Source organism: Myotis davidii, unplaced genomic scaffold (genome assembly GCF_000327345.1).
Source record: "Myotis davidii unplaced genomic scaffold, ASM32734v1 scaffold9, whole genome shotgun sequence".
In the NCBI taxonomy this organism is placed as follows: Eukaryota; Metazoa; Chordata; class Mammalia; order Chiroptera; family Vespertilionidae; genus Myotis; species Myotis davidii.
This window is the reverse complement of record NW_006299435.1, coordinates 724840-738742: the sequence shown is the minus strand read 5'-3', so window position 1 is coordinate 738742 and position 13903 is coordinate 724840. Positions and strand designations below refer to the sequence as shown.

Genomic DNA, 13903 nt, shown 5'->3' with positions numbered 1-13903 from the left:
GCTGGGGGAAAAAAATCTATACGTTAACATGTAACCACTAATTCTGGGACATTTAATATATTTAATCAATAGCAAACAGTGAGTAGAACTAAATACATTCACCGAGGTGGTCCTTGGGTAGCCTTTGTTCTATGTGACATTGAAAAGATGTGCGGCTTACGTTTTTTCTTATTTCCAAGTTTTAGATACTTTTAAAAAATAATAGTGACTACAAAGAAATGGAGAAAAACTGGGGTTTGCTTCCGTGCCCTCCCAGGCTCTGAGATGGTACCCCCTGTGTGTTTTTGGTCTCTGATTAGTTCCTGAATAACTCAGACAGAGAAACCCGAAGACTCTGGGCCCAGAATCCCACCCTCTTCCTCTGATCTGTTCATGTGGGTTAGCACTGGCCACCCGCTAGCTCTAAGCCAGTGGTCGGCAAACCACGGCTCGCGAGCCACATGCGGCTCTTTGGCCCCTTGAGTGTGGCTCTTCCACAAAATACCACATGCGGGTGCGCATGTACAGTGCGATTGAGACTTCGTGGCCCATGCGCAGAAGTCGGTTTTCAGCCTGGGCGAGTCTATTTTGAAGACGTGGCATTAGGAGAAGTGGGGGTACGTTCACTGAGGTCGACCCCTCCGATTGAGGACATTTTTAGCAAAGGCCAGCTTAGGAGTACCCTAATTAAGTTAATAACAATGTACCTACCTATATAGTTTAAGTTTAAAAAATTTGGCTCTCAAAAGAAATTTCAATCGTTGTACTGTTGATATTTGGCTCTGTGACTAATGAGTTTGCTGACCACTGCTCTAGGCTTGGGTGGGTATTCATCCTCTCCTCTGGATGATGGTAGAGAGGTGATGGGAAGAAATGGGGCTGAGGCAGGGTTCCTGGGTGGGAGGGCTCATTCAGCTCCGTGCTGGATCCCATGCCCCATGCTGACGGGGTGAGCGGGGTCCTTAGAGCTGGGCTGGCCCCTGGCTCCGGGTGCTTTTCTCTCTGGCGGACTCTTCCTACCTAGACTGCCTGTCAGTGTGTTGCAGGTGCCATGTACATCACCGGCTTCGCTGAGTCCATCTCAGATTTGCTGAGCCTCCGGAACATCTGGGCCGTGCGAGGCATTTCGGTTGCGGTGCTTCTGGCCTTGCTGGGCATTAACCTAGCAGGTGTCAAATGGATCATCCGCCTGCAGCTGCTACTGCTGCTTCTGCTGGCTGTGTCCACCCTGGACTTCGTGGTGGGCTCCTTCACACACCTGGACCCAGGTAAGCTTGGGAGGTCAGACGCTGGCCTTACAGCGTCTGCACTGCTTTCTTGAAGCTCACCCCCCATATGCTCTACCTACCAGTGTGTGCTGTTCCGGGCAGGTGAGTGGGTATGTCTTGGTGCAGAGGCTACACTTAGTGTAAAGGCCCTCCTCACATAGACATTTTCACTTAGAACATTTTCCATGTTTCTTTTTATTTTCTTTCTATTAGAAGAACCCAGAAAATTTAGGTAAGACGATAACATTGAGCTGGATAGATAAACATCAAGTTCATAATGGTGATTAAGGGAGTGGGCAAGAAATAGAGCTGGACATAGGAAAAAAATGGACTAACTTTTTTTAATCTGTCATATTTAAAAAATTATTTAAAAGGACTTGATGCAAACATAAAAAATGTTAATTGTCATTTTTGGGAGATGGAGGCAGATATAGGTTTGATTATCTACAATTTTGTTTATTAAATTTTTTTCAAAGTAAATATATAAATCTATTAACTAAGTTTAAAGACAGAAAATAAACAGGCAGGAATACTCTGAAATGGTGTCAGGTACTGAAAATCAATGGATCACTGCCCTAACCTGGGTTTCCTCAGGTTGGCACCTTTAATCCTCAACCCTTATGCTTTGAGTGAGAAGGTCTTACCCCGAGTGTCCATAACTTTGTAATGTTGTGATTTGAGTTGGTTTGGCAGCAAAAGCCTTTTTGTCCAGAGTGCAAAGCTCTTCCCAGGATGCAGCAGAGAGGGTTAACTGCCTGATAGTTCACACTCTGGGGACACTGTCTGTATATGGTAGTAGTGACTAGGTACCTGCATTGGAATATGAACAGGAAAGGGAGATAGGGCCACCAGCTGTGTTAAAAAAGGAAAAGGAAAAGAAAGAGAAAAAGGAAAACTGGTCCGCAGCACAATTGCCTCCAATGGTGGTGGTGATGGCAGCTGCAATTGACTGAGCAGTTATGTGCCAGGCCTTTTGTTAGCATCTCAAATGTAATTCTTCCCACAACCTCATGAGGGAACAGTTACACCCATTTTACAGATGAGGAAGTCAGAGCTCAGAGATTATAAAATTCATTAGTGACCTGGTGCACAAAATTTGTGCACATTAAAAGGGAATTAATTAGAGGAAATATTTTAATGTTGCTATTTGTCCTTTCTCTATAATAGAAGTGTCAGAGACGAAAGAAAATTAGTAAAATGTATATGAAAATCTTCCTCCTGTCAGAGTCTGGGGCATGCCAGGGGAACCAGAGGCAAGTCCCCACCCACCCATGTGTGCCTCGAAATCACGCGAGACCTAGACCCGGCCGGCCATGCCTAGGCTAGATCCAGACCTGGCCAGCCCCACCTCTGTCAAACCACGCCGGGTGGGGGGTGCGGCCTCAGGTCCCCTGGCCTGGCGCCGGGGTGAGGGGCATAACCTCAGGTCCTCTGGCCCAGCACCAAGGCGGGAGGCACGGCCTGAGGTCCCCTGTCAAGCCCCACCAGGCGGGGGGTGCAGCCTCAGGTCCCCTGCCCCGGCCCAGCACCACGCAGCCTCAGGTCCCTGCTGATTGCTTGTTAAGGCTCATTACGGGAACTCAGCCTCCAGTGTGGGCACAGCCATCTTGTGTTACAGAATCCCTGCCTCTGCTGGGGGCACAACCACCTTGACCGTTATGGCGTGATGGTCCATTTGCATATTCCCTCTTTATTAGATAAGATGGTAATGCATGGCAGAGCTGGGAATGAACCACATCTATGGGTTTCTAAAGCTGAGCCGTTTCCTGAGTGGGAAGCGGGGCCTGTCTTCATACTACTGGCTGTCTTTTTATGATAGCAGCTCTGCTTTCCCCCCTCAGGCTGCTCCTGACATGTATTCTATACAGGCTTGTCTTTCATAAAAAATGCTGGTTGAAAAAAGGTCAGAATTTAGTTGGTGCGACACACTGATCTGGCCGTATCATTTCTTCATACATTAAAATTTTTCTTTTGGAAAACAGTCACTGCCCTGAGCTTCCTGAGTTCCCCTACCTGGCATCCCGGTCCCTCCCCCAGGCCTCCAGAGTCCCCATGACCCAGCACATACAGAGGGGCCACAAGACCCACTCCAAGGACGAGGGCCAATGCAGTGTCCAAACGGAGCCTGGCAGCTTGCTCAGTGTTTGGAGCATCGCCAGGGGAGGGAAGGGGCGGTTGTTTTTCCTGGCCTTGCACTCCTGTAGAGACAAGCCACATCCTGAGGGAGACCTGCTGCCGCTTTGCCATCAAACTGTCCGTGAAAGAGCGAGAATCTTATCTGATTCCTGGGTGCTTCCCCCTCCCTCTGTACGGTTGCTGGAAGGAGGTCATTAGTTAAATTGCAGGGAAATGCTCTGGCCTCTTTGAAACCTCACTAGACTGATGTATTTTCCTTCTTCTTGATTAGAACTTTTCTTGGCTGCTCGTCTAAGTTACTCCAAATATTTCTTCTTCCTTCTGGTCAGTACATTAGCAGGGTGCAGTGTGAAATGAAATTTATTTTCAATCATTCCCATAGCAACTGGCCCCTCTATAATCTGTTTTTGGTTTCATATGGGGATACTTTCTTTGCGGGTAAAAAAAATCCAAACTAAAACTAGATCATAACCCTTCTGAATGGATTTAGCAGAATGACTTCAACTCCTTAAAAAAAAAAAAAAACCAGTATACATAGACATTTGAAAAAAAGACTGGAAGGAACTATGCCTATGTGTTAACAGTGATTGTCTTTCTGCTGAGATTATGGGTGGCTGATATATTTTACTTCTATTTTCCTTCAATTGATTAGTACTCCTGGCCTTGCACCACCCTATAGAGACGAGCCATAAGCATATTCCATTATATAGCTGTACCACAGAGATAGAAACATCAATGATGAGAATCACTGATGGGCTGCCTCCTGCACTCCCTCCACCCCCTTTACTGGGGATCGAGCCTGAAACCTGGGTATGTGCCCTGACCCAGAATCAAACCATAACCTCCTGGTTCATAGGCTGATGCTCAACCACTGAGCCACGCCAGCCAGGCTATAATTTTTCTTTTGTGTTGTCTTACTTTTTAATGATTTGATTTAGCATAAAACAAATACTGATTTAGTTTTTATTAACACTAGAAAATGTTTGTCATATATGTTGAAAAATTTTTCCTGTCATTTATTCTTTTAAAGTTAATTTTATATGTAATTAAAATAATACACATACATAAAAATGTTCAATTTTGAGCTAAATTGTGTACTCTGATTGCTTTCTTTTGTATACCTTTCAAAAGGTATTAATTTTAGCTTTTCCTGAAATTAAGCTTACTCCATATGTTAATTTCCCAGGGCTGCCTTAACAAATAACCACAAACTTGGTGGCTTCAAGCAACAGAAATATAAACCCTCACGGTCCCAGAGCCCAGGATTCTGCGATCAAGGTGTAGGCAGGGCTTCATGCCCTCCATGGGCTCAAGCGGAGGACCCTTCCTAGCCTCTTCCGGCATCTGGTGGCTCCAGACATTCCTTGGCTGGTGGCCACATCTCTGCCATCCCTGCCTCTGTCTTCACATGTGGCCTTCTCCTCCTCTTATCTCTCCTCCTGTGTATCTTCTAAGGACAACTTACATTTGGGAATGGGTGCAACTAGGATGATCCAGGGTGACCTCATCTCAAAATCCTTAACTTAATTACATCTGCAAATGAGGTCATATCCACTGCTTCTCATGGTTAGGATGCAGGCATACCTCTTGGGGCCACAATTCAAATCACTACAGCCTATTTTTTTGTTGTTGTTTGTTTGTTTTTTTAAAATATTTTTATTGATTTCAGAGAGGAAGGGAGGGGGAAAGAGAGATAGAAACATCAATGATGAGAGAGAATCATCGATCGGCTGCCTCTTGTACATCCCACACTGGGGATCGAGTCTGCAACCTGGGCATATGCTCTGACCAGGAATCAACCCGACCTCCTGGTTCATTCAGTTGGCATTCAACCACTGAGCCACGCTGGTGGGCTTTATTTTCTAGGTTTTTGCCATCATTTTAAAGAAATTCTTTTTTTTTTTAAAGTGATTTTTTTTTTTAAAATATATTTTATTGATTTTTCACAGAGAGAAAGGGAGAAAGATAGAAAGTTAGAAACATCGATGAGAGAGAAACATCGATCAGCTGCCTCCTGCACATCTCCCACTGGGGATGTGCCTGCAACCCAGGTACATGCCCTTGACCGGAATCGAACCTGGGACCTTTCAGTCTGCAGGCCAATGCTCTATCCACTGAGCCAAACCGGTTTCGGCTAAAGAAATTCTTTATTGAGCTTTCTACTTATAGGCATTTTCTCCAGCGCTCCTTATGTTATGCCTTCTCTTGGAGACCCCTGTTCACATTCCTCCTGGATGGACCCTCTCCAGCCTGGATCACAGCTCCTGTGCGGGGATGTGCCTTCTCTGCTCCCAGCTGTGGGTCCCGATCGTCTGGGTGCCAAACCATCCTCTTCTGTCTGTCACGGAAAATGTCACTTTTCCATTTTCGCATGTGAATGGCCGGAGATAAAAGTCTCGGCTGAAAATAGGTTTCCCTTAGAATTTTGAAGTCATTGTTGCCCTACCTTTCAGCGTTCACTGGCACCCAGCGGTTTGGCCCTATTCTGATTTCTGCTTTTGATTCTCAAAGCTCTTTCTTCTCAAAGTGCTTACGATCTTTCCTTTACCCTTGAGGCTCTAAAATTTCACAATGGAAATTTTTTTCACTGGCCTGGGCACTTTTAATCTTGAATTTTCAATTATTCCTTTGACAATTGCTTCTCCTTTGTTTTCTAGGGTTTTAAATTTTGTATTATTTTCTTGAATTCTGACTAATTGGATGTTGGAGCTCCTGATCTGAACTTCCTGTTATTATTTGTTCTAATCTTCTTACTCCTATAGTTCATCTCTTTTCCCCTTCCCTATTTTATGGGCGAGTTCCTCAACTTCTAGCCTTTTTGGTGAATGTTTTTGTTTTGGCGATCAATAATTTCCAAGAGCTCTTTGTTGCTGTCCGAGTATTAATTTTAAAATCACATCCTGATTTCGCTTCATGGGTATAATAGCTTCTTTTGACTCTTTCGGGCTATACATTATAGGGGGTTTATTTTCTTTTATCGTTTCCCTCTGCTCTTTATATGGTCTGTTTTTTTCCAGGTTCCTTTGTTTCTGTTATCCGGTTTTGTTTTCTGTGTTAATTCCTGCAAACCTTCTTCATGTGTCTGACAGTCCCTGGTCATTCATTCATTGTCAGTGAGGAGACACCGAAAGGCTGATGGGACGTTCTGTGCAGAGGGGCAGCCGCTGTGGCCGGAGGGCGTCACTGGGGGGTGATCCTGTGGCAAACTGGGCTGTTTTGTGCGGGTCCATCCTCTGATGCAGTGTGTGTTCTGCAGAGGATTCCCCAGTCCCCCGCCAGAGGCTCACCTGGCTGCCACAGTTCTGGGGGCAGGTGGAGGTGGGGAGAGGGGCTGAGGGCTGCACAGCCAGGGTGCGGACTTTCGTGTAGTCTTATGTTTTTCACCTGCGACCTCCTTCCCTTGCTCAAGTCACTACGTCATATCTCTCATTTCACCTCCAAACTTCCCATCACGGTGGGTCTTACTCCCCGCCTCCATTTCCTCACTCCCCATTCGCCTGCAGGCAGGCAGCTCAGCCCTCTTCCTTTCCCCACCTCCTGTCCGGTCTCTTCCAAAATAAGCATCATTGTGCTAGGCTCTGCGGAGACACGGTGCTCCATCACCGTGGAAAGCTAAATAGCATGACAGCTTAACTTAAACAAGGCGCTCTCCAGCATTTGTTCGGCTTCAAGCTTCTAAAATGTCATTTTGGGGAGATTATATTTTCATTTATGTAAGCCGAATGTCATGCCAAAATGATTTTATTGCCATAGAAGTCAGGCAAATATAGAGGAAATATATTTTAGAAAATAAGGTGGCATGTGGCACATTTTAATCCTATGTGCTGCGTTTCAGAATGGAATTGTGTATCTCCAAGCTTGACTTCCTGGTTATGTAGGAAGGCTGCAGCACCCTCCACTCCAGAGCCCGCACTGCACCCTCCGCTGTGCCTGGCTGCTCGGCCGCAGCCCGGAGCTCAGTGGACCGTGAGGGGCAGGGCCAGACACAGCTTCACTCGTGCTGAGTTCGGCCGGTAGCAGCTGGTTCTGCTCAGTGAAAACTAGCTTGTTCACTTTATTTTCTTTTAAAAAAAATATATTCTAAGAGGGATCTTGTGATGCACTGTAAGAAGGCCAAGGCCACTGCGTAGGGCTCCCTAAGGAGTGGGTCACGCATGCCTGACTGCTCCCTGCTGAGGTTGCTCTATCCAAGGTCCCACTGACCCCTTGCTCTCCAAATCTAGAACCTTTGCTCATTTATATTCCTGACCCCTTTGGCACAGTTGCCCATCTTGCAGTCCATTCAGGCTGCTCTAACGAAGTACCACAGGCTGCGTGGCTGATAAATGACAGATGTATTTCTCACCGTTCTGAAGCCTGGAAGTACAAGACCAAGGCACTGGGGGGTTTGGTGTCTCGTGAGGTCCCCTTCTTCCTTCCCAGACAGCTGTCCTCCCAGGGCAGAAGGGGGAGGCAGGAGGGGGGGCATCTCTTTGGGGCCTCATGTTTAAGGCACTCACCCACTTCAAGAAGACTCCACCCTCATGACCTCATCCACCTCCCAAATGCCCACCCAATCCAATGCAATACCATTGCATTGGATTAGGTTTCAATGTGTGAATGTTAGGGAGACACATTCCATAGCAATCCCCTATGCGGACTTGAAACAGTCTCTTCCTGTTTCTTCTAGGACCCAGCACTGTCTTGGCTCTCTTCTTAGTCCTCCTGTCCCCTCATGTGTGCAGGGGGACCGCAGGCTCAGCCATCTGCTGCCGATGCTCATCTCTGGCTCCTTCCTCAGAGCTGCCTTCCCGCACACTGCTGCTCCCTCACATGGCTGCTCCCCCACACGGCTACTCCCCCACACGGCTGCTCCCCCCCACTGCTGCTCCCCCACACGGCTGCTCCCCCCCACTGCTGCTCCCCCACACGGCTGCTCCCCCACATGGCTACTCCCCCACACGGCTGCTCCCCCACATGGCTGCTGGGTGCTCTCCTCAGCCTCACCAGCTTTCTTTGTTTTTAAAAAACAAACATATTTACTGATTTCAGAGAGGAAGGGAGAGAGAGAGAGAGAGAAATGTCAATGATGAGAGAGTATCATGATCAGTTGCCTCCTGCATGCCCCCTACTGAGGATCAAGCCCACAACCTGCCCACGTGCCCTTGACCAGAATTGAGCCTGAGACCTTCCAGTTCACAGTCCAACACTCTATCCACTGACCCAAAGCAGCTAGGGCCGCACCAGCTTTCTTTTTTTCCTTTTCTTTTTTTAAAATCTATTTTTATTGATTTCAGAGAGGAAGGGAGAGGGAGAGAGAGATAGAAACATCAATGATGAGAATCATTGATTGGCTGCCTCCTGCATGCCCCCTACTGTGTATCAAGCCTGCAACCGGGGCATGTGCCCTTGACTGGAATCAAACCCAGGATCCTTCAGTCCCCAGGCTGATGCTCTATCCATTAAGGCAAACCAGCTAGAGCTGACCAGCTTTCTTGAACTGAACTCCCATGCCACCAGCTCCTATTGGATGTCTGAGCATCACCTTGAATTAAAGCCAAGCAAAGCTGAAATCAATTTCTTCCTCCTTCCTTTTATTTACCTTCTCCTCACTGTTCCCAACACCCTGCCCCCCACCCCCTGAAAAAACACACACGGATAAGCGAATGATTAACTTACCTTCTGAATGTCCATAGCATTTTGGCAAGCCTGGAGAGCTCGGAGTTAACTTTTATTTCTGTCTAGTTAAATCCTCCTATTCTTTCAATCCCGCAGCTCTCACCTTAGATCAGCAGATGTCATTGCCTTTTTTAAAATATATTTTTACTAGAGGCCTCGGGCTCTTCTCTGGTGGGGTTCCTTGGCCTGGCCTGTGGGGATTGGGCCAAAACCGGCTCTCCGACATCCCTTGAGGGGTCCTGCATTGCAAGAGGGCGCAGGCCAGGCCGAGGAACCCCACCAGTGCATGATTGGGGCTGGGGAGGGATTGTGAGAGGGCTCCAGGGCGTGTCTGGCCTGTCTTGCTCAGTCCTGTCTTGCTTAGTCCTGATTGGGGCTGGCTGGGAAGGGACCGCAGGAAGTTGGCTGGCCAGTGGGGGGACCACGGGAGGGATCCAGGGCCTGTCCGGCCTATCTCACTCAGTCCTGATTGGCCGGACCCTAGCAGCAAGCTAACCTACCGGTTGGAGCACCTGCCCCCTGGTGGTCAGTGTGCATCATAGCAGGCTGTCTTTCTGCTGTTAGGTCGATTTGCATATTAGGCTTTTATTATATAGGATTTTAAATTCACATGTTGTTAAAGAATTTTTAGAAAATATAGCCAAGCAGAAAGATGAACTGTGACCTCCTGGTTCATAGGTTGACTCTCAACCACTGAGCCACGCCGGCCAGGCCAGATGTCATTTCTTATGTGGGCCACCTAGATGGTGTCCCAAACTAAATTTATCCTTCCAGGGTCTTCCCTTCAGTTAACTCCACCATTCTCCTATGGACAACCAACCCCTCCTATACACCAAAGCCAGATTACTTCTCTTAAAGTAAAGTGTGTAAGACAAAATCCAAACGCAATAGGTTTTCATTCGGTAAGCTTCATGGTTGATCCCTACATTACTCATTTGCTTATATTTCCAGTTCCACACCTTTCTGAACCCTCTTCTCCTTCCCGTTTGTACTCGCTGGTCTATAAATGCCTATAAATGCCTATAAATGCAGCTTGGCTTCTATTTCTGGAATTCTTTTCCCCACACCCCGTCTACCCTGTTCTCACTCATAGAAGAAATGGTGAGTGGGAATTTCACATGCAGACATGGACTGAAACCCAGGCTCCTCTGTGGTCTTGAGCCAGGTTAGATGTTCTGGGCCTCAGCTTTCTCATCAGTGAAAATGAGGATAAAAATATCTACATCTCCAGTTTGCATCCCTGCTACCTCCGTGCGGCAGCCAGGCCCGTGGAGGTGCTCCAGCCCCAGGGACATTCTGAGGGCAAGTGATTCTCTGGCTCCTCATTAAAAGTTTTAAAAAGGTACTGATGAAATATTTCCAATACACAGGAAATAATATAACAGGTACTCACCTATCCCCACCCACCCCAATTTTAATGGGTAATGTTTTGCCAGTTTTGCCTCAGATCACTTTAAAAAATAAAACAAATATGGCATTACTGACACAATTTAAGCTACACTTTCATCCACCTTCTCTTCTCTCCCAGGCGGCTACTGTCCTGCAGCTGCTGTGCTCTTATTTTTGTAGCAGATATAGACGGCCACCGTTGGGCTCTACTATTGTGTAGGGTTTGAAATTTTTACATACATTGCATTATGCTGCATGTCCGAGAACAGGTTAAACGGGGCCCTTTGAGAAACACTGGGATGGTGGATGGATGAGTTAATTTACAATTTGCTTTTCTCACCCAACGTGTTTTTGAGGTTTATCTATGTTATGATGTGCCGTGCCATTTCATTCATTTTAATGGCGCCGTGTCGCGGGAGATCCAGGCAAGTAGACAGTTGCTAAGTGGTGACTAGGACGGTGATAGGGGTTTATACAAGGCACCTAAGGGCTCCCAGGGGGGCTCTGACCCCAGCCTGAGCCTCCCGAGGAGGCTGCCTCTGAGCGGGTGTTAAGGGAACACAGGGCTTAGCCAGGGGAGAAGGAAGCCTGTCCTGCAGTGAGTAGTTCATGCTGTGCTGGGGCCACTGAGGGCGCCTGCGTGGGAGGAGCAGGCAGAGCCAGCTCACGGGAGGCCTTGTCTGCCACACGGAGGGGCTTGGGCTCTGCCTTCGGGGCAGTGGGAGGTGTGACATCAGTTTTATATTTTAGAAAACTCGCTCTGCCCACAGCATGGGAAATCAATGGCTTGAGACGGGTGAAGACTGGGGGCAGGAGGCTTATTTGAGAGGCTGTTGTGGAAATCCAGGAAAGCAGTGTTGATGCAGTGCCTCTGGGGATGGGCAGGATGGGATGCAGGGATGAGGCGGGGGGGAAGAGGCAGGGCCCACAGGAGGCTGCTGGCTGGTGGCGTCATGCACTGGGACCTGGGAGGAATAGGAGAGCGTGAGCAGAGCCCAAGTGGAGATGACCAGCAGGCAGCTGGACGTGCTGGCCCAGAGCTCCGAGGCGCGGCCAGGGCTGGTGTGGGGTGTGGAAGAGGCCTGGAGGGGCTGAAAGTGCTCCTGGAGAGTGTGCCGATTTAATGGCCGACAGAGCCGCGTTTACTAAGATGGGATTTAATTCACCGGGAGGGGCATTTTTCACTGTTCTGTATTTTAGAAAAACGAAAACGAGACAGCCACTCTGACAAAATCCCAAATATACAAAGTGGGTGAGCTCAGGAGGAATATTCTAACTTAAGAAGGCACCCCAGGACCTCCCCAGCGATCTGTGCCCCGTTCCATCAGGGCAAACGCTCCGTCTGGGACGTGAAGGTGGCTGCCCCTGTGGATGCTGAGGGCAGGGCTGGGGTCTTCCTGGCCACACGGCACCTGAAATGCAGGGGCTGTGGGAATGTCTGTGCCAGAGGGGACACTCTGAGTGAGAGATGGGGTCCCACCGCAGCCTCTCTGCACCAGCAGGTGAAGATGGCTCGACTGCAGACACTCGACTCTGGAACATCCGTCTGCTGGTCCCCCTTCCCTGGGGCCCCGTTCTCCTCCTGAGGTGAAGATGGCACCCAGCTGCCTCTGCTGCGAAGTAGCACCTGCTTCCCAGCCAGGCCTCTTCCGGAACCTTCCTTTTGCACTCCCTCTCCCCTGTGGTGGAGGGAGGGACTCCCAGGCCGAGGTGGGCCAGGTCTGCCCGGAGGCCTGCAGTGCCCGGGATGGCCTCTGTGTGGAGTCCTGATTCTGGCTGTTTGTTTTCTGGCCGCTCAGAACCCAGCCTTGTCCCAGGGCAGTTTGCTCAGCCTCTCCTCTCTGCCCGAGGAGGTGCTCCGAGGAAACACGGCTCCTGTGGACAGGTTTGTGGCGTCCCAGCATTTGCCTTTTACTGATGAGTGTGGAGCAGGTGGTACCAGATAGCAGGGCTTCCACACACCCCCTCTCAAGTGACCCTGTCACATGGTCTGTCAAGGAGGGGACAGGTCGCTTTCTCCATCTCACCGCTGCAGGAATGGAGGTGGAGTAACTTCTGGGCGCCCAGGCCTCGGTACCCAGCCCCTGCTGGTCCAGCAGAGGGGAGCAGTGTCTTCTCGGAGCAGCTGATGAGCACTTTACTGGGAGCCCCAGCCTCTCCTCCCAGCCTGTCGTTGGGGCTCTCACCCTGCCTGCACCTAGAGGCACCGGAATCCGGGTCCCCTCCCCACCCACGGCAGTCAGCCCCTGGGTGGGCCTGCTGGTCTGTCCTCAGGCAGCCGGTGAGATCCTTTGCAGGCCCCGCTCACCTAGGCCTCTGCTCCACGCCAACAGGCTCAGCAGAGTTGGAACCAGGCGTGGTGATGCCAAGCGCCTCCCGTGCAGGCTGGCAGCGCCAGGCGGCTCGGGGCAGGGGCTGGGGCTCTCCAGTGACTCCCCAAGGTCAGGACTGGCTCCTCCTCCCCTGTTTTTCCACTCAGCCAGCCCCAGCTGAGGCCACGTGCCACAAAACCTGCTTCTTCCTGCGCATAGATGTACGCGGAGAAGCAGTGACGACTCCAACTCTGTGTCTGGCACCTTATGGGTGTTAGTCTATCTTACCCTGGGGTACAGGTGGGGTGTTAGTCTATCTTACCCTGGGGTACAGGTGGGGAGATTTTTCCCATTTTACAGACAAGGAAGTGGAAGTGGAAGCTTATGCGACTTTCCTGGGATTGCGCAGGAAGTAGCTCAGCCAGATGTGAGTCCAGAGCGCTATTCCCTGGTGCTTCAGGCACATCTGGCCCCGGCAGGCCCTTGGGGGACGGCGGTGGAGTCCTCCTCCACCAAGCAGCCTCACTGCTCTGCTCCTGCGGATCAAGGGGAGAACCCGTGGGTCTCTGCTGGTCCCTCTCCTGCCTGGTCGGCACTAGGGAGGTCGGGAGCCAGAACCAGGTGCCAAGTGTCTAAAACAGGCTTTCTAACGCCATCAGCAATGGTGGCCACAGACAAGCTCAGTGGGCTGGGGCCAATTCAAGTCCCAAGGCAGGCAGGTGTCGTCAGGATAGGGGTCACTCCCTGCGCAGCCTGACGCTTGCTGCTGGGTCCTCGGGAGCCACCCCCTCCCATGAGAGCAGAGAGGTGGCCTGTGCACAGGGGGTCCCTTTTACGGACCCTGCGGAGGCGAGCCAGGCTGCTCAGCCGTCAGCCTTCCACATCGCTGGCCTCGGCAGCTTGGCCCCAGTGAGAATTCCTGCCCCTTTCTGAGGTGGTTGCTTGGGAAGCGGTGTGACTTCAGAAATGTAGAAGGACTACAGGGCCCTGGTTGGGGCAGCAGACCCTCCGCGGGAATTTGCAGCCTCATAAAAGGGAAGGGAAGCAGCGAGGAGCATTTCAAGCTCTTTTAGACTTTGCCTGTCTCCTTTTTCTCTCTCCCTACCCCGTTCTGACTCCCTTCCCCTCCCTGTTTTCTGGTTTCCTCCTCTGATCTCTTTC

The 13903-nt window shown here is 49.9% G+C and overlaps 1 protein-coding gene across 1 annotated transcript in view; it reads left to right on the top strand.

Annotated features, from left to right (window-relative positions):
* Positions 1–13903, top strand: part of SLC12A8 (solute carrier family 12, member 8) — a 113193-nt gene that overhangs the window by 21933 nt on the left and 77357 nt on the right. The window contains exon 4 of the mRNA XM_015571305.1: positions 1016–1247. Within this exon, the coding sequence (XP_015426791.1) occupies positions 1016–1247 (232 nt within the window). The remainder of the gene's footprint in view (positions 1–1015; positions 1248–13903) is intronic.